The 21695-nt window shown below is 39.2% G+C and overlaps 1 protein-coding gene across 1 annotated transcript; it reads right to left on the bottom strand.

Moving 5' to 3' along the window:
- Positions 1 to 1606: 1606 nt before the first annotated feature.
- On the bottom strand, positions 1607 to 20313 carry ETNPPL (ethanolamine-phosphate phospho-lyase). The gene is made up of 13 exons (XM_054591634.1): positions 20098 to 20313; positions 17231 to 17349; positions 16813 to 16972; positions 13439 to 13513; positions 10505 to 10595; positions 9492 to 9608; positions 7515 to 7597; positions 6685 to 6910; positions 5652 to 5806; positions 4936 to 5025; positions 4575 to 4705; positions 3313 to 3383; positions 1607 to 2179 (listed from the first exon to the last, which is right to left on the bottom strand). The coding sequence occupies exons 1-13, from the start codon at positions 20151 to 20153 to the stop codon at positions 2051 to 2053; spliced, it is 1503 nt and encodes a 500-aa protein (XP_054447609.1). The 5' UTR covers positions 20154 to 20313; the 3' UTR covers positions 1607 to 2050.
- Between the last annotated feature and the right edge of the window lie 1382 nt (positions 20314 to 21695).

The following is a 21695-nucleotide window of genomic DNA, read 5'->3' as shown; positions in this document are numbered from 1 at the left end:
CAGCCATGGGAGCATGCTGCTCAGCTCTCCCCTCAAGAGGGAAACAGTGGTGAGGAGTGACATCAGCTACCGTGTCTTCAGGATCCACTGCAGCGTTTAAGCTGGGTGTCCTGTCTCTGAGAGCTCCCAGCCAGGGGGTTGAAGTGAGCAGAGATACCAGAGCCTGGCCACAGCTGCCCCGCACAGCCCTCCGTTAGGGACGGTCTCTGCACCGGAGCTCCCGAGCGCTGGCCTGCTGTCTCAGAGCTGCACCCCAACCTGAGACTCTTCCTACTCATCCCTTATTTCTGATTCTTTTCCTTTCATAGGTGTCAGACCTGCAAGTCTCTCCTGACTACTCTTGTTTCCTTGTTTCATTATCTTTTACAGGCGTTACCCCTATCGATCTCTTGCACTTCTAGCTATCTTAGTGTTCGATCCACCTTGGGACTCTCTTGAGTCCCGGAGGACCCACACGGGCACAGTCTCCCTTTTGAGGCCACAGAAGGGAGGCAGCTACCAGGGCATCACCACAGGTGCATTCAGGAAGGAGTCCTTGTTACACAAACCTAATTTTTAGATAATGAAGAAGAGTGTATTGAAGAATAAAGTCTTAGCTTTCTATTATTTTATATTTGGAAAGCAGACACAGGTATGGGTTTTGTCCTTCCTGCCTTGAGCACCTGTACCAGCTCCAGGTAGGGAGGCAACGAGGGGCACTCACAGAACTTCTCTTGTCATTCACTTGTTCACTAGAAGTAAACCACGGAGACCTGGATTCCCTTTCCTCTTTGCCGGCTTTGGGAACCAACCTCAGCATTATCCCGTCGGGGTCCAGAATCAGCTCTACTTTTAGGAGTAAAAAGTATTAATAATCTTGTATTTCTGTAGCACGTTTGTAACCTTTTTAACTATGATGAACTCAGAAAGGAAGCTTTTCGCAATTAATTTTCTTCCCAACATCCTTCTCAGTTATCATGAAATTGTTATAATGAGATTATTACCTCTACTTTATGCAACAAAAACCACAAAGTTTAATTCCTATTAGGAATAGAGAGACAAGGGGAAGTCTATAGTTAAATTCAAATTTCTTCCAGTTCAGTACGTTGTCTTCCAAGTTGATGTTTTCTGGTACCAGCATGTAATGGAGAGTCTCTTGAGGTTCCAGGTTTCCTCGTGTCTGGTTAGAAATGAGCACGTGTGTGTGTGTGTGTGTGTGTGTGTGTGTGTGTGTACACGCGCATGAGTGACAAACTTGATGGTGAGAAAATAAAGATGTTTGGTTCAAAGTTAATTTCTTACCTGACAGGTAAGCGACTTGCCAGGGTGACATAATCTGAGTAGACAAAAAGTTCAGTCTCCTGTGAACACAGCATTTTGGCTCCTCTGCTGTTCCAGCTACCTCTTTAGAGTGTTTCTGGGTACACTCCTTGTTCCCTGACCCCTGGTCCCCACAGGATCATGATTAACCTGGTCCCAGCTCCCCACCAGAGGTCTGGGTTATTCATTCACTTTTTACATTTGCTGTGTGTGATTTCTTTCCCCAAATGACTTATTTTACCACCCCAACTCTTAATATTCTCTGCAGAAGAAGGATAAACACTTTGCTAGTAAAACATGTTTGGTTTACATTATCTTTTATTTTATTATAGTCCATAAATGTATACAAAAAGAATCATTATAGAATTCATATTTTAATGCACTAGGTCTCCTAGTTACATATTTTAAGGCACTAAGTTAAGGGTACTATTGTACTTTGCTCTCTTATTTCAGACATTAAAACATGAGAAGTAAAACTTCCAACATAATATTCAACCTAAAGCTTAAATTTAATAGAATAAATTAAGTACATTCAGAAAGTTCAAGAAAGGAATTAACAGGCTAAAGTCTGAACGAATAATCTTCACATGGTTTGATCATCATTTGGTTTATTCTTACTAATTATTTATCCTTTTTTATTGACAAATCTATATGGAATGTAAATTCTACCTTTAGAGAGTACAGGGAGCTGCTAAGAAGGCACTTCCATTCGTCACTGAGGATACTTATCTTGCTTTAAAACACTAATCTTTCATGTCTTGAGCCTCTTGCTGAGCTGTGACTGTTTATCCGTGTACAATCCATTTCTCTTTTGCCTGGGATTTTCTTTCTGATCCGGGGCTCCCTCACTGGGCAATTCCAAGGGTGCTTCCTTAGGCATCTGCAAGGCAGGCACACAAATGCCAGTGGGCCCTCCACCTCTAAGCTGCCCAGCCTCCGGGGCATGGATGCGCAGGTGGACAGGCAAACACAGCACAGGGGAGAACCCAGCCCGATGCAACACACTACTGGTTGTTCCTCCCTAATGCTGAAAAATATCCTCTGTAGACATTTGAAATGTGATGTCAGCATAAAATCTGGCACTCTGAGCCAACATTTCAGAAATGTGTGTTAACTTTGCTAACTCCAAAGGAGGCTTTCCCATGGTGAACCCCTTTCATGGAAGCTCCTTTTCAACGTTTGCTTAGTTCTTAGACCTGTGATTCTGTCCTAGACAGAGAAGCTACACTCAAACAACAGAATCGCTGATTTCTAGAATTTGTTTGTTCTGTTAAGAAAATCATTTGCTCTCATTTAAAGTGCCTAATGTTTTTCAATGAGGAGAAGGACTTTGCTGACTACACAGGGTGTGCAGGCGGGCTCAAGGCACTGATTGTTCCTTCATGCAGCAAAGTCATAAACAAATTATGCAACAAAGCTCTCAAGTTTTTTTGCCTTACTGTGTCCCAACCCAGAGAGTTCTCCCTCACACCCTGGGCAGCTCAGGGAGAGAATGGAAAGGCCCTCTGCTGGAAGTACATCAAATGCAGAAAGTAGGCCGCTGGGTGCCAGATAGTTCCCAGGCTCTGGAGGCCAAAGTTTTGACTTTAGTTCACTGCAGGGTCAAACTCTGGCATTCGGAGCCACGCTGCTAATGCTTCTGTTGATTTTAAAGAGTGGGGTGTGAGCATCTGAGGTCATGTCAGGTGGTCTTCAGAGCAAACAAGAAGGCGTTTAGGATACGTGTAATCATTTCTCTACATGTTTTGAAGGCACTCCTTATGGGACTGAGGGGTTTAGTGTGGTTATTATGGGAATGATCCTATCAGAACTGTTCTTTGGCTTTATCCCTTTCAAGTGGGCTGACACACACCTTGAAATTTAATGGTGCCCTCAAAATTGCAATAAGACAGCCCTAGTAAAGGCGAGTTTTATTCTAAAGGTCATTGTACAATTTTTTTAATTTGGATTCCTTTTTCATAAATTCCTAAAGTTTTCAATTTTTCTCCTAAAAATAAAGTAGCTGAATCTTACCTTTGTTCTGCATGGTGTATTCTCAGAGATCATCACACTCTCAGTTTTGGCTCCAATGGCTTCTTCTAAAACTGCATCAAGGAGGGTACAATGGAGAAGATACAACATAAAAATATTGAAAAATCCTTAAGAATAGAGAGGTAAATGGGTTCAAAAAAAAAAAAAAGGTGCCACTGTGCAAATTGCTGCTATTAAGCTTTCATTGCAATACTTCATCATTCTCATTTACTTGAGCCTGTGTTAGCTATGCCTCGCTCACTTTATTCAGAAGTAATTCCTCAGCCCATCACTAATAGTGATTAAGCTCTGCGGTGACTTTTAAGTAACAGTGATGGACTTGCCCCAACCTCTACTCTTTCCCCTGCCTGGTCCTTCAAGGGACCAGAGGACAGGCAGGTGTATGAGGAATGCTTGTCAGGTTTGCGTGTCTTCGTCCAAAGGCAGTGACTTATTACAAATAACTTGGGCTGACTCTCAAGTTCCCAAACATTAATTATCTATTTTGTATGCTATGTTGATTCCTGGCTTCTCAGCCTTGTCTAAACCTTAAAAGACTGAGAAGGGAATAGAGAAGTTGAATCCTAAAAATATAACTAAAGCAACAACAAACATTCTAACATTTGACAGCGCTTTATGTTTTTCAACATGGTTTTATATCCTTAGTTTACTTTCTAATATCAATTTATGCTCATGACAGAAAAATAAATCTGATTTTATAATATAGGTAAACAAAAGATAAGTTTCTATGACAGTCTATAATTCTGAATGACAAACAAAAATGCTCAAAAATTAAATTGTACTAGGTAAAATACACAAAATCAAATGATTCAGCATATAACAAATAATTGTTAGCCCATAGACTATAATTTTTATTAATAATATTTCACATGATTTCATAGTACAATGTTGAAATGCTATAGACTGCAGAATTTGTGGTGCATGGTACAACGTAGGCATGCAGCTTTTAGAAAAGTGAAAATAAATGATAAAAGTAAAACTGTGTGCTATTTCAGTAAAAGCTTAGGCTTGGAGTTGTATGAGTGCAAACAGAAAATTTTGATTTAACTAAGAGTCTATAATGTAGTTATTATTTTCAGCCCTCTTTTCCTAGTTCTAAATGTGAAGTTAATATTCATTTCTTCCCTCCTTTACTTCTGTCATGAATAACAAGACCCACAGTCATGCAGGATCAAGCCAGGGTTGGCGGTGGAGAGCAGGGAAGGTGGGGGGCAAAGAGGCATCTTAAAAATCTGTGGACAGACCTGTTAGAATCCCATCAAGCTGGTCCACTAAAAACTTGGCATCTTCTTCAGTGAAACACATAGGTGGTTTTATTTTAAGTACATTTCTATGAGGGCCATCCGCGCTGAGAAGCACTCGCTTTTCTTTCATCCTAGTGAGGATGCAGGAAATACATGAAAATGCATGCAAATGATTAAGATTCTTTACAAATAAGGTGAACATAGAGCAGCTGTATATGCCCTACACAAGAAGCCCTCAGTTAAAAAAATGCATGTGTCCTAAGCTTTCCTTATTTGGAGAGATGGGAGGAAGTAAAAGCAGCTTTCCTGCGGGGCGGGCACCCTAGAACCCAGACACCAAGCAGGGTGGAAGGGCACTTACTTGTAGATAACGTGCTGAGCTTCGGCTGTGGCGGGGGTCCTTCTCTGATGGTCCTTCACCAGGTCAATTCCGATAAAAAGGCCAATACCCCTGAGGGAGGTGAAGAAAGAAAACTTGACACACTTTACTGAACACTGCTTTGTCACAAAAAATTAACACGGTCCCTAAACTTCAGTTGAATGTGATGTTGAATGTGACTCCCTTTAGGAGTAATTGTAATTGATTCTCACTAATCCAAGATACCAATCCAAGTGTCCATAGCTCTTCCTAGTTTTTGAAACAAGTTAGTTTTTGTCATCCTGGTTTTTTTTTCCTTCCCTCACTTAATTGAAAAAGCAAAAGGCTTAAAAACAACTTCTTCAGACTATTTAGTTTCTCAGGACATTAATGATGATAAAATATCAAGTTTTCTTGGATATCATTTTAAGTAATTTTTGACAAACAATTCAAAGTTACTTGAAGTTCCCTCTTTTCATCTTTTTGGTGCTGAAAGTATCCCAGCTTTATTTTTAAAAAACGTATAAAAGATATACACCCAAAAGTTAATGGTAGTGATGGTATCTGGGTTCCAGATTAAGAATGAGTTCTGTTTTTTATATTCTCAGTGTTTTCTAGATTTAGTTTTATGTACTTTATTTTAAATTTGTCAGATAAAATGTAAGTTATTTTCATTTGGAAGAATGAATAAGTACATAACAATGTCATGATAAACATACCTGATATCTCCTATCAAAGGATGCTTGGCCTTCTGTTTATTCAGTAACTCAGTAAGATAACTCCCCACTCTTGTGGCGTTTCCTTGAAGGTCTTCATTTTCAATCACATCCAGGACGGCCAAACCAACAGCAGAAGATACTGGGTTTCCTCCATACTTCAGAAAAAAGATAAATGAGAAAACATGATAATTAAATGAGTAGTACTGCTTCCTCTATGAGAAATTTGTGTCATACATAAGCATGTAAAGATATAATTTCAATACAATTTTCACTTGTGATACTAGTTTCATAGATTTAGAATACAGCATGAGCTTATTAGCTCAGGATTAAAAGAAAATTCATTCCAATCTATATTCTTCATGCTGCATAGGTGGTATGAAAGACTATCAGGAAATTTGTTGGTCCATCCAAACAAGAAATAGACAATGTGTTAGGAATTAAGGATTTCAAGGATTTCAGAGTGTGGTTCAGTGGGGGAGATATAGGTTTCTTCCAAATAATTTATGTTCTTAGATTTGAAACTTACTTGTAGCTATAACAAATAACAAATGCTATTATACATAGTGTACAAACTATAATAATTTTTCCCCAGCTTAAAGCTTTACTTTTAGGGGGTAACACCAAGAAAATAAAATTTCCTAAAGAGAAAAAGTTTGTATCTCTTATGTCAGCCATATAACATTTATAGTACTGACTCATCTAAGCAGAGATGTTTTGGGAATTCAAGTATGATACAAAACAAAGAAATAACATCATCTGTTAATAAAATATTATAACCCCTAGAGTTTAGCAGGGCAGCCACCTATTAGGGCAATAATTAGCAAGAACATTTGAGAAACAGGAAAGATACAGAAGGAAAAATTCAAGGAGACGTGTGTCAGACAGAATGAATCATGGTTAGATCAGTGTTTGGCTAGGGTCCTGGGGTGGTTAGCTGGCAATACTGAGCTTTAATCTTTACTAAATAAGCAAGAAGTGTAAGAGCAAGCATCCTTCTCCCCTCTTAGCATTAAAGTCAGAGACCAAGATATACCGTATTGAAATACTCCATCCCAGAGCTGCCGAAGGCTTCTGCAATTTCTTTGGTTGTCACCACACATGCCACTGGGTGGCCATTGCCCATTGGTTTTCCCATTGTGACGATGTCTGGAACAAAGTCTTCGCCATGCATTTGGAAGCTCCAGAAATGTTTCCCAACTCGTCCAAAGCCAACCTGAACTTCATCAGCTATAAACACACCTCCTGCTCTGTGTACATATCTGAAAAACAAAAGTACAGTCTAATGCCTTCAGGCTGCTCAGAGTCCCCACACCCACCCACAAAGATACAGAGTTTTGAGAACTTAAAAAAAAATGTTAACCTGAAGCCTGGAATCTGTTAAAAATATTTCAGTGCTCAACACCCCCAATGACATCTATGTTGTCATTGACTTTGAAATATAGTGACATAATTTCCAGATTAGATCTATTCTATATTATTTGGGTTTGTGTTAGAGTAAGCTCTATGGCAGCATTTTAAGTGAGAAGAGAAAGAAGTGAACAAGAAGCAGTGTTTAACGGGGTTAATCTTTAAATTTTTACTAACTAGTAAGGCTTAGGCACCAGCCAGTCAGAGAGGATGTGAGGCCAGGAGCTAGGACAGAGTCCTGGACGGTCCCCTGCTAGACCATGTGTATGTAAGTTCTTTATTTTCTGGGTCTTGGGAAGATGGAGGAGTTCTGGGAGTCCTGGGGTAGTAGGCACTCTAAAGTGGCTATTTAACACCTAATTTGGAAGTACTTCAATATCTTAACAACCAGTATGGCCCTACAGATTTGTCACAGTGCCCTCAGTTTGGTCAAGGGTGCCCACGTGAAGTACATACTCTGCCACTTTCTGGAAGTAGCCTGCTGGAGGAATTATTTGTCCGCCACAACTCTGCATGGATTCAGCAATAAAGGCAGCAATCTATACAAGAGAAGATTGGGTCAAAGTCCATTAGGTCCCCTTCATACTACCTAGTAAAAAGGACTTCTTACAGAGCAGGATTAAAAAAAATGGCTGGGAATGGACCTGTGGCAAATGGCAAATAGGCCATTTAATAAAAAAGAAAAGGTGTCTAAGAGGAAAAAGCAAGTGATCTGAAGCATTAGTTTCTGAAATTCTAGAGTATCAATGAAACTACCATGAGAAATGGAGGAGAGGATGCTTTCCATTTTGTTACAATTAACTTAAATGCAGTGTTTTCATTAGGACCAATTGAATAGGACTGATGTTATGATCAGTCTTTATATGAGATCTAAAAATTACCCAGATATGAAATACATTCCTGTGGTGCTTGTTTCTCAACTTGGTGAAATAGGACTACCTGAGCCTGGAATTTGCACTAATGAAATGGGAGGATGACTTGAGGCCACACACAAGTCACTGTGCTACATTTCTAGTTCTTGCTCTGAACAAGGCTAAACTCAACAGAATTAGGCAACTTGCATTAGATACTACAGAGGAAGTGTTTTAGAGGATATGAAAGGTATAGAAAAATAGTAATTCTGAACTAAGAAGAAATGTCGAGATATGAAATCAAGAGAACCAAGGTTCTAGTCCAGCCTACCTCTTAGTAACTGTGTTAACTTAGCTTAAGTCCCTCACTTCAAAATATTTCATTTATTAGCTGTAAAAATGAGGTTTCTGGACTCAAAAGAAATATTATCTACAATTCTATCACTTTCTAAGCACATCTAATACTCCAAAGCATCCAATTTTGTATTTGCTCATTGCTTTCAGCATTGTTAACATGACAGCATCAATTTAATAACTATTGAATGCTAATGTGCTCAAAAAATTATTCAAATCCCCTTCTCAGCAAAAAGACTATATGATCTTGGCAATATAAAATGGTTTTCCTGGAAGCAGTGCTCCTGGAAGCAGTTTAATAAAGAGAAAAAGGCTACATTTGAAGAGGAAAATTGTATTAAGCTTAGATCCACCTGCATAGGTATAACATAGGAAGATATGAAAATTGAATGGGTTGGAAAGAAAAAGAAGAAACAGTTAAGAAATGAAAATCACTCTCCAGTCATTAAGACAAAGATATTTGAATGGGAAAAGGTAAAGGCTTCATTTTTATTTCAACTCAGATTTTCTTTTTTTTTTTGCCATGTCAATGCCTAAACATGTTGAACGGCAAAGCGTGTGTCAATTCCCATTAAGATACCACATTAGTAACCCTCAAATATGCTGAAAATTTAATGTTAAGCTGAAGATAGTAGGGTGAACACTCAGGAAATAAAATGTTTTTCCTACTCTGCAGGATTTTGGTTCTGTCTCAGAGGCCCAGGATCAGAGCGGAAGAAACTTTTTCTGATGTGACTTACCCAAGTTCTGTGGCTTCAGGAAAGTTGAACCAGTTCAAGGGAAGCGCCAGGGCTCCTCCGCGGGTCCTGGAGTCTGCACTGTCCTGGTGCTTCAGGGCCACCCCGCCTCTTGCCTCCCTGGCACCATGTATTAGCCTCCTGTGCTGCTCTGCACTGAAACAACCTGTCCCTCGCCTGTCACCTTCCTTAATCCTCTCTCCTCTGCCCCTTTGGACCAGAGTCTGCATCCCACTGGGACGGTCAGAGTGAGGCCACCAGTTTTGGAATGGGCACAGTCATTGCCCTTCCAGGATAAATAAAAATAGGTCATCTTAGAGGCATGACTATAATAATACACTTTTTGAAATATGTACCAAGTGAAAATGTAACCAGAGAAGAACAGAGAGGGAAATGAGATCTATTTCTTTTCTATCTCTCCAGTATATCACAACGATTTAAATCCATTTTATAAAAGATGTCAAAATGTTTCCAAAACTCTAAATACAAACCTTCCTTCCACTCTTATGAGCTTCTTCAATAATTTTCCTCACTTCGTCTGCATAAGCGCTGGCTGGGTCCGCATGGTCTTCTCTATATTTTCCTCTATAAGTATCTGGAGTCGGTGCCTTAGACATTAAATAATAGAGTTTATGATTTGCTTCTTGGAAAAATAAGCCTTTAAAATTTGGCACTTTCCCACAAAAGTATATTAGAAAGGTGACCATGTGGATTTAAGTGACTCTAGGTTCTTTTGTTCTTTTTCCATAACATTTCTGAAGTCTGCAAGTAACTGAAATCTTTTCATTGTGAACGTGAGCTTGGATTGGCTCTTAGACTCTTGTAAGTCAAGGCTGCTTTCCTATATTCACATAGGGACCAAATTCAAATCAACAAGTGTGATTATATTATCTGAAAATGTCAATGAATGGAAACCGTGTTAGCCATTCTAGATGGAAAATAAACTAACATTTACCAATTTTACAGCAAATTGTAATCATTCAGAAAACTTGAGTGCCTTAGCACTGATTCCAGATCTTAAAATTTGAAAGAAGGTATTGATGATTCTCTTAAGAAAGTCTACTGATCCTTACTTATAGCAAATCAGTTTTCCTGTTTCAACAACTTAATTGGTTTATATTATTTGTTTATTTTACTTAATAAATCTATACAATAATTTAGCATAGACCAATTTAAAGACAGTCATACACACTTAACTCAACTCTGAATTTCAAGCTGATATAATTGATAAAAGAAGTAATTAAAGACCAAGGGGCAAGAAAAATAAACAGCTGTGAATAACAGCAATTACTACCACTATACTAACTTGCTCATTGTCTTACTCATCTGTGAATTTTGAACCACATCCTGTCATTAACTAGCTTTTTGACTTTAGCAAGTCACACACTGCTCTAGATCTTAGTTTCTTTTTCATGGTTTCATTTTGATGAAAGGACTGGACTGGATTATCACTAAGCATGCTTCCAGTACTAACATTCTGATTCTCAGAGCCTAAAATACTTACCACATGCACAAATTCTTTCTTGATATCTGTGCCCTGTCCATATTTATATGGACTGATCTCAATTAAAGATGATAGGTGACCATGGTAAGCACTGAAAAGAAAAAACAGTAAATAAAATTGCTCAAAGAAGGATGTTTTTCTAGCATATAAAAATAGTATTGCATATCATCCAAGGAGAATCTCAATATTTGATTTAACACTATGGGGTCCAATTTTCCATGGCAAGCCTGGCCATTTAATTTGTCCAGTTCTTATGTATGTAATAAAACACAAGGAAATCCATATATGCATCTTCATACAAATTTTCTTTATAACCATTCTTTCTTTCTTTATAACCATAAGAAAGAACTTAATTTCTTTAATTTATATCTGCTAAATGAGATTGTCTAAATATAAAAAAATGTTATTTTCTATAGCTTCATGGAAAGTGTATTTGATAGTTACGTTCACATAGTGAATTAGATAGTGAATTTTTAAAATAACTTTCTATCATATAATGGGCTGTGTTTCTATTTGAGATGGTTTCCAAAGGATATCCAGTTGCACATATTGGGCAAATACAAATTGATAAGAAACAGAAAGTCTCTTCAAGAGCTAAGATTGAGAAGTGATCAAGTGGATATGAAATTCCTTTCTTTCAAGTAAAATACAGGTGGCTCTGATATGCCCTTTTCTGTTTCTTGTTCAGAGATATAATTGAGAGCTCTGGAAAAGAAATTATAAAGAGCCAATAAATATATAAAGCAAAGAGGGAGCACTTTTTTTTTCATCACAGATTAAACCATGCTACAGAGCCACAGTAATTCAATTAGTATGGCACTGGAGAAAGAACAATGAGACGAGTAGGAGAGGAGGTGACCTCAGAGATATATCCATACATAAATGGTAACGCAAGACGCCACAGGTGCACCCAATATGAGGAGTAATTATATAGGTAGTAGAAGAAAATAAAGAATATCTTCACAATCTTGTGCTTGGGAAGGAGATATTTAACAAAACTTAGAAAACACAAAGTGTAAGATGGAAATTTTATCTATTTGATTTGATTAAAATTAAAGATTTCTGTTGATGAATACTAATGATAAAGTTAAAAGACATATGTTAGCTAGGAAGAACATATTTGAAATGTCTCACACTTAAAGAGATTAATTCCCCAAATGGTAGTTCTCAATTCTGCCTGTAGATTAAGGAGCTCTTGAGAAATTTTAAAATATATACTATTCCCTAGAATCCACCTCTAGAGATTCTAAAGAGAATGGGTCTAGCATGGAGCCTGGCATTGGTGTTAAAAAAAAAATTCCGCAGGTAATTTTAAAACACAGGCAAGTTTGAAATCCTTTGATCTAGACTATATAAGCAACTGCAAACCAACAAGAAAAGGGTGGAATCCCAGTTTTAAAAATGGGCAAATAATATGAACAGTAATTTTCAGAGCAGAAATCACAAATATAAAATAAGTATATGAAGAGATACTCAAATTCTTAATTAGAAAATTGCAAATTAAAACAACACTGGTATCATTTTATACCTATTAGACTGGCAAAAATCAGATAGAAAGCAAGATACTATTGGGTTTTGGAGAAGACATGGAAAAATGGGAAATTTCATGCACTGTGTAATGAGCATTGTACATTGTAGTGAGCATTCCATTCTGGAAGTGGACCTGGCAGTATTTAGTCAAATTAGCAATGTTTATAGTACCCCTATGGCCTTGCAATCCTGTTTCTGGGTGTTTTTCTTTAAGAAATTCTCAGAAAAGTCCTTAAGGGCATATGTGCAAGGATGCTCATTGCAGTGCTGTTTGTGGTAGCTGGGAGTAAAGGGCAGTCACAGTATCCTTTACCGGGGGAACGATATGCAATAGTTCTAGCTGTGCTGTTCTCTATGGCAGCCACTCCCCATGTGCAGCTATTGAGTGCTTGAAATGCAGCAAGTCTGAACTGACATGTGCTGTAAGTGTAAGATACATGTCAGATTTTTAAAGACAATACAAAGAGAGAGAGAGTGGGGGTGGGGAAGAGAGAGGGAAAAGGAGAAGGAAAGAAAATGCACAATATCTTCTATAATTACATGTTGAAATGATATTTTGGATATAATGGCTACTAGAAAATTGTAAATTCCCTATGTGGCTCAAATTATATTTCTATCAGCACTGAATTAGAAGAATAGAGGTACACCCATTAACATAGAATCTTGAAACTGTGTTGAGGGCAAAAAGTCAGAAACAGAGATCTACACCAATATTTTAAAAATTAAAACAGAGGCACATAAAATAATATACATTTTACAAAAATACAAAAATAAAAGATATACAATAGACACATTAGAATAATTGTATATAAGTGGAAAGAATAGGAATAAAAGAGAACCAAAAAATCAACTGTGGTAGCCACCCACCCCCAAGATGCCCACATCCTAAACCTTGAACTTAAGAATATGTTACATGGCAAAGGGGACTTCGCAGATGTAACTGAATTAAGGATCACAGGATGGAGGGAAAATCCTGGAGGGTCCAATGTAATCACAAGTCTCTAAATTGTTATCTTTTAAATTAATTACAGTGCATAATCACATAATGAAATGAATGCTTGGGTTTTAAAGAAACTAATTGTATTTTTAGTTTGAAAAAGATAGAGTTAAACATTGTAATGGCTAAATAAATAGTTAATATGTGAAAAGTAAGCTCTGATTCATGCAAAGGCCATGAGACCATTACCACAGCACCCCACACAGCTTCCCGTGTTTCCAGGTACTTGGAAGGAATTAAGTATCCTGCAGGCCTAACTTGGCCTTGATAACCTAATACAAGTGAAAATCATTGTGTCATATACCCATCCTCCTCTACATGTGCATATGGTTTTAGTGTGGGTAGAGTCAAGACAATTTTGTCTCTGAAGGAGCCTCTTGCTTAGAAATCTTGTGTCCAAAACTTACTGGTCAAGAGTGATCACATCTTGGTGGCCCCTGAACTGCCGAGCCAGGCGTAAGGCTAAGTCATTGGCTTCAGAGCTATAGGGTAACATGGAGGGAACAATATAACATAAGTTCTTTCAAAAGATTTCAACATTTTCATTAAAAAAGGTTCTAATTACAGTGGTGCCCCCTTATCTGAGGGGCATACGTTCCAAGACTCCCAATGGATGTGTGAAGCCATGGATAGTACCGACCCTATCTAAACCATTTTTTCCTATACATATATATCTATGATAATTTAATTTATAAATTAGGCACAGTACAAGATTAACAATAACTAATAATCAAGAAGAACAATTATAAACAGTATACTGTAATGAAGTTATGTGAATGTGATTTCTCTCTCTCAAATTATCTTATTGTACTATACCCACCTTTTCACTCAGAAGAAGCACTTTTCAGCTTCTCTTTGGCGTGGCTGAGCTCTGAGCACCACTTGCTCCTCTTTGTGCTTGGGGGCGATTATTCGGTAAAGTCAGTGCTACTTCAACACAAGCACTGTGACACCCTGGGTGATCCACCAGTCAATCTGATCACTGACAGGGCTATTAAGTAACTAATGGGTGGTGGCATGTACAGCGTGGATACATGTGACAATGGGTTGATTCATGTGCCAGGCATGACAGAGCCAGAGGGCATGAGATTTCATCATGCTACTGAGAATGGCCCACAATTTAAAACGTATACATTTTTATTTCTGGAATTTTCTGACTGCAATTGGCCATGAGTAACTGAAACTGCAAAAAGAGAAATCTAGAATAAGGGGTGGGGGGCACTATATCCAGAAATGTATTAAGAAGTTGAACTCCTCTCCTTCACCTTCAATCTTGCCCAGCCAACAATCTCACTTTAACTTCCAAATACAAGTTCCCCAGATGTCTTCAATAAAGAATGAGACACATGGAAGAAACAATACAAATGAAGGATATGCTGCCCATTTCAAACTTTAGCGGAGTTTAGCCACATCAGCAGGTGATTAACTCTGAGGACACTAGGAAGCCTGCCTGACGCCGGACCTCCCTGGGAGGAATGGGACTGTGAGGACCTGTTAACTTGGCTATGAAACTCTGTTGTACTGACCCGCTATTTAATTCGTTTCTTATCTGTAAAATGAAGATCATAACTTTTCACTCCGGTTCACAGAGTCTAACTCTACTACATGGACACAGGGGAAGAAAATAATCATTTGTGAAATGTTGTCTATCTGCTAGACCTCATGCTGAGTGTTTTGCTTGTATTTATTCTCATAACTATTCTAACAAGCAAGTATTGCCATCTCCTTTTTATGAATGAGGAGATAGCCTCAAAGAGGGCGGGTGACCAGAAGTTCTCATAGCTAGTAAGAGGTAGAACTAGGTTTTAGACTGAAGCCTGTTTAACTTCAACATTATTCTTTGTATTATCCCACGCTCTATGTCTCCAGTCTTTGGAGACAGCCTTCTCGGGGAACAGTGTTTTTTGAGGCTAATCCCTCTCTGACAGTATAGGATTCATTATCAGTGAAAGTCAAATATTATAATATCTAATTTATTGAAAGCAAGAATGTTTTATAATGAAATATCTTAATTCTTTACAAAGAAAGATCTGCAGATTAAAATATTGCTTTTAAAATCTCATTGAAAAGAGCAAAGTAAATTACAGAATCATAAAATCAACAGAATTTCTAATAGCTAATTTTTAAACATATATACATACATATCATTTTAAAATATGACTTTGTGCTGAATATATAGGCTTTCTCCCAATATAACGTTGTATTGTAAGCTTCTCACATGTTATTAGGCGTGTGTTTTCTTTTTTTTCCATACAGTGAAAATTTATCCCACAATAAAAAGAAATGAAGTGCTTATACATACTACAACAGGGATGCACCTTAAAAACATTACATGAAGTAAAAGAAGACAGTCACACAAGACCAGATATTGCATGGTCCCAATTACATGAAACTTCCATAGAAGGCAAATCCACAGACACAGAAAGTTGATTAGTGGTTGCCAGGAGTAGAAAGGGGGGGAAGGGGAAATGACTGCTAATATAGGTAGGTACAGGATTTCTTTTTGAAGTAATGAAACTGTCCTAAAGTTGACTGTGGTAATGGTTGTACATATACTAAAACCATTGAGTTGTATACTTTAAATGGATGAATTGTATGGTATGTGAATTATATCTCCATAAAGCTGTTCTTTAAAAAAAAAAACAACTTCACTTAGGTCATTTTTAAAAAACAGCTGTGATCCATTCAGGTTAGCTCAATTAATGGAGGTTCCATGTGCAGAACAATACAGAAAGAAATATGGCACTTGAAGTGAGAGAATCTTAGGATACTCTGGCCTCATAGGGACTACTCTAGAGGCCTCAGCAGCAGGAGTCTGAATATTCACTCTCAGCTTCTTTTTCTTTTTTCATTCTTTCAGATTCAACTTCCAGTGCCAGCTGGAAAATATATGAGGCATATACTTTCAAAACATACTTTTTTTTGGTCATTGCTTTTAGAGAGGGGTGGGGGAAGGGAAAGAGAGACAGAGACAGAGAGACAGAGAGAGAGAGAGAGAGAGAGAGCCATTGATGTGGAAGAGAAACATCAATTGGCTGCCTTCTCCTACGCTCCCTGACTGGGGAATCAAACCTGCAACAAAGCTGACTGGGAATGGAACCCATGACCTTTACATCTACAGAACAACATTCCAAGAAATTGAGCCACACTGGCCAGAGCTCAAAAAATACTTTTTAATGTCTGTACAATATTCCATAGAATGGATATATAATCATTTCAATTTATAGAATTTAAAAATTGAAATCTATTCTATTCCTCCCTTCTTTGTGTTTGTGTGATGGAAATATGTTCAAATCAATCAAAAATCTTACAAAAGTTATAGCATGTTTAGTAGAGTTCTTTCTGTTTGCTGAACTTATTCATATTTTGAAAGGACTAAGTGTATGGATACTTTAGCTACTTACTCTACTGTGGGAAGAAATGAGTGTCATTTAACTAGTTAGGTTTTCTCACATGAACACAAACCTTGAGTACCCTTCGGGGATACTTAAGCTGATGCCTTCCCCATCTTTCACCAAGGAAACCATGGTAATAAAGAGCCATAGTAATAAAGCCTTGGAACATGCTGTCTGGTGTCCTATCTACAACAGGCTCAGATATTAAAACACAGGAACGAGACTTGTCAGGTCCCCAGTGTATGGTCACTTAGTAAGTGGCAAGAATGTCAGGAAACCTTTTTAGACATCTGTGTTCTACCACAAATCAAAACAAAAAGATATGTGTGAGAGACTTAACAAACAAATTGCTGGGGATGGGATAAGTGCGAAACTTAGAAACATACCCTGAATTTGTAAAGTAACAAACAGAGAGCTTCTCCGGCAGGGTTGCAGAAAGGCGCTTGGCATATTCCACGATGTTGTCGTGGAGGAATCGAGAATTTGTATTTAGCAATTCCATCTGCTTCAGGGCAGCTTTGACCACTTCTGGGTGACAGTGTCCCACTAAAATTTAGGATACAAAAGCCACAGAAATAAGTTACAAGACTAAATGCCAGGCAAGTGAGGGGGATTCTGAGGCAAGAAAACTAAAGTTGATCTTTCTGTCCCACATTTTGCTGCAACTTTTCTCTGCTAGGACTATGGGTTCTGTTCAGCAAAGGAACTGCAGCCTCCGCAATTCCTTGGACAAATATTAATGGTGCCAAGTCTGCCTTCCTCCATAAAGGTATCCCTGAAGGCACAATGAGACAGGACAGTTACCATGAGCGACGTTGTTTATGCAGTCCAAGTATTGTTCACCTTTTTCGTCAAACAGGTACTGCCGCTGGGCTCGCACTATTTTAAGGGGATCCGCAGCAAAGAAGACTTTGCACGAGGGCCTAGAAATAATAAAAGGAAACACTGTGGTCTACTCGGACTGCTCAGTGTTTTTCCTTCTTGGCGAAGGTCACTATAAGTGGAAAATCACAATTATATAAAGGAAAGGGAAAACACAACCTGGGGGACACATTTAAAAAAATGATATCAGCCTGCAAACTTTTATCTTAATCTCCCATGCATGACCCTGCTCACATTTCTTATTCTTGTTCTATTAAATTTGCGATGATTTGACAACACTATAGTAGAAGCACATGGATCAACTCTGGCACATCTAATTACATGAACCAGTAACTAATTTTCCTTTGGGAAACCTCACTCTACCAGGAAAAAACAAACACACTTTTTTTTTTTTAGGCTTACTATGTGTCAGGAACTGACAGATATTATAAATATTATCTCATTTAATTCTCCCAACCCTCCCAACAATTATATGAAATAGGGGTTATTATCATTCTTATTTTTATAGGTGAGGGAATTGAGGCACAAAAAAAATTAAGGAACTTGTTCAGGTTGTACAGCTAGTAAGTAAGAAATCCAGAATTTTAAAGTAGGCTGTCTTATGCAATAGCCGAAGATAGTGTTTGCTTGCTTTCTCTCTCTCCTTCTAATTTATAAGGAATTAAGTAGCGATAAAGACTAAATACAAATAGCATGGTATTAAATACTATGAAGGAGATTTTATGGGAGATCATTTCTATGTCTTTGAGTAGTGCTTGCTCTGTATCCAGTGGGTTTTCCACTCTTTTTTTAAAAACATATTTTATTGATTATGCTATTACAGTTGTCCCAATTTTTTCCTTTGCCTCCCTCAACCCAGTACTCCCATTCCCTCCAGCAATCTCCTCCTTAGTTCATGTCCATGGGTCACGCATGTAAGTTCTTTGATTACTCCATTACCTATACTGTTTTTAACACCCCCCTGTCTGTTTTGTACCTACCAATTTGTGCATCTGAATCCCTGCACCTTAGCCCTCATTTTCCCCTTCCCCTTCCCGACTGATAACCCTCCAAATGATCTCTATAGCTATGATTCTGTTCCTGTTCTGCTTGTTTGCTTAATTTATTTGGATTCAATTATTGTGTATATATTGCCATTTTAATGTTCATCATTTTGATCTTTTTTCTAATATAATTCCCATTAGCATTTCATATAATAATGGCTTGGTGACGATGAACTCCTTTAGTTTTACCTTGTCTGGGAAACACTTTACCTTCCCTTAAATTCTAAATGACAGCTTTGCTGGATAGACTAGTCTAGGTTGTAGGTCCTTGCTTTTCATCACTGAGTACTTCTTACCAGAAGAGAAGAGGTGCTTGCTCTTCTAAGAGTTAAAATCCAAAGAAACTTTTGTTATACGAATGTGGGCTGAAAACGGGCAGATTTCACCTTGCCTAGTTATAATGTACTTTCCCCCTTGCCCCTCAGACTTTGTGTAAAATTCTTCCAGTCACTGTATGGCTACATTCCTTCTTTCACACAATTGGTTACGCTCACGTCAGAAATCATTAGGTTTTCATTGGAACCTAACTATGTAGGATTGAAAATGAACAGAAAACAGCGCTGATTAGAAGGGAAAGGGGTGATCGGGGAATGAGGAATCTATTTTGACCGTAGAGCGGGGCTGAGAAAGCTCTAATCAGCCTCCTAAACGATTAAGAAAGTTCTTCGGGTAGCTTTCAGGAGACACAGGATGACAAACTACCTAGCACTTCTCCGAAGGGGACCCTGATTCTTTTCTTTCTTGTGTCCCCCAGGCCTCTCTCACGCCACCCTCCGGCGCGCTTGCTTATTACATATAAATACTGTTGACCCTTGATTTTACGGGGCGAGGGGTCTGGAATGGCCGCAATCATCATTCATTTCTACTTAAAAAAAAAAAATCACAATTAATAATCTCATTTGCTTGTTCCTGTGAAGCAGAATTGTTATTCCCACTTTCACAGAAGAGGAAATTAGTTTGACAAAGGTCACACAGGTAACCCGTCACCCACCAGGATTGGAGCCCAGGCCTGACAATGTTCAGTCCCCTCCGCTGACCAGTCTATTACCAAGTCGTTCACAGCAAGCGCAGAACAAACGCAGACTGGAGAGAATACTGCATTTTTAAACGTAAGTCTGCGTATTTAAACTTAAGTGAGGGACACAGCTTGGGAGACACGAATGTGTGTAGCATCTTAACGCTTAGGACGGTGGTTTCAAAGTTTTTCTACTGGCTGGGTTAACCCCTTACCTCTGAACCACGCACGCGATAAGAAAAAGTTCACCGAAAGATGTCAGAATTTGTTTTTATGACCATCATCAAAAAATACTTCTGAGTTCACAGTTTTGAAAATCTTTCGAGCTGGTGGGAGTGGCGGAGAGGTACCCTTCCTTTTCCCAGAGCCCATCCCTGGAGGAGTGTTTCCTGGGGCCTTTAACCCTCACAGGTGGAATTCCCCAACCGGCTCTCAGCCCCACTCCTCCGGGGCCTAGAACCTGAGCCGCCCCGGAGCGCGATGGAGCGGCTCCGGCAGAAGGGGCGCGCGTGCGCAGGTGCAGCGGGGCGCTCCGTGGGAGGGGGTGCGGGGGGTGCCGGCTGCCGCGCGCGTGCGCAGGGGCGGCCGGCGGCGTCGGCTGGCAGCCTCTTGGAGGAACTTTGCGGGGCGGTTCCTGCCTCGCCCGCTGCCTGCGGTGCTTCAGCTCTCAGCCCCCTGCACTCGTTCTTTCTCCCTCTCTGCGCCTTTCCTCGGGGCTGGGGGACCCTTACCCGATGTGCTTCCTCCTCAACGCCAGAGTGTCCTCCTTGCTGTACAGCTCGCACATCGTGGCGGGGCGGCCGGGCGCTCCCAGGGGTCCCCGTCTCCTGTCTGCGTTCTTCCTCGCGCGCCCGCTGACTGCCTCAGTGGCAGACCTTAACTCCCTTTATCCCGCGTTGGGTCCCCTTCCTGTGCGCTTCGGAGGTAAACGGTGGCATCGACTAGCTAGGGTCATCTCCCTTTTAAGTCTTGCCCTGCCTTTACCCTTCCCCAAGCCCCACCCTCCTCCGCCTGGTGCCTGCTTGGCAAGTCACTGGACTTGCCACTCGTTCGCCACCCACCCCCGCCCTGGCTAACTGGCTCCTGTTCCTACCCAGCTGATGCTCACTTTGTCTCCCCGTCCCTGTTACTTCCGACTCGCCTTATATTTTCTTAACTTTGCCTTTTCCTTTCTTTCTCCTCTGCCAGGGGATTCCCCCCTTCGCTCTTTTTTTTGGGGTGTGTGTGTGTGTGTGTGTGTGTGTTGTAAACATGCAAAGATAGGCGCTCTTTGGAGCTACCAATACTGAACAGTTGTCTCCATTACCAAAACTCAGGAAAAGTAACAAATCCCATGCCCTAAGGATAAATGTCGACTCAACCTGGTATTTATTGGGAGTGATAATACATAGTGTTTCAAACACCGTTATTCAACACTTCTACTTTCTCTAGTACTATACAGATTACAAAATATTCACGTGATTTATGTGGTTCAGTCCAAGAAACAACCCTCAGAGACGAGCATGAGAATTATGTTCCCTGTTCCATGAGCATGAGAATTATGTTCCCTGTTCCATGATTACCGTCTACCTGGTGGTGAAGTTGGAATTCATTCCTAGGCTTCTTGACTTCTTTTAGGATGGTCTTTGCACACTGATCAAGTTTGAAGTTAAATATGTGGACAGAAGGAAACTTAATTAACTATAATATTAAATCATAAATTATTTTTAGAACTAGAGATAATCTGATCTAACCCCTCTGTTCTGTAGATAAGAATAGTGAGGCAAAGGTACAGTCTGATTCAAGGTCACACTACTACTTAGCCATAGAATTTAAGTCATTTCACTCCTTCCGTATTTTGAAAGGCTGCAGAGAAAGCCTAATTTGCCTGTAACAACACACTTGATAAATGTTTGTGAATGAACATTTTTAAAATTAATTCATATTTTTCAATTACAGTTTTATATTCATTGTTATTTTGTATTAGTTTCATGTGTACAGCAGAGTGGTTCAACAGTCATACACTTTATAAAGTGTTCCCCCCTCAGCTATTTCTAGTACTCAGCTGGAACCCGACATAGTTATCACAGTATTATTACCTATGTTCCCTGTGCTGTACTTTACTTCCCCGTGGCTATTTTGTAAACACCAAGTTGTAGTTCTTAATCCTTTCACTTTTTTCACCCATTCCTTGCAGGCCCTCTCCGATCGGGCAACCACCAGTTTGTTCTCTAAGTATGAGTCTGTTTCAATTTTGTTTGTTCATTTATTTTGTTTTTTGGATTTTACATATAAATGAAATCATATGCTATTTGACTTTCTCTGACTGACTTATTTCACTTAGTATAAT

This window comes from Pteronotus mesoamericanus, unplaced genomic scaffold (assembly GCF_021234165.1).
Source record: "Pteronotus mesoamericanus isolate MK-2021 breed Mesoamerican mustached bat unplaced genomic scaffold, CSHL_Meso_final scaffold_232, whole genome shotgun sequence".
NCBI classification, from domain to species: Eukaryota; Metazoa; Chordata; class Mammalia; order Chiroptera; family Mormoopidae; genus Pteronotus; species Pteronotus mesoamericanus.
This window is presented reverse-complemented; position numbering and strand designations above follow the sequence as displayed.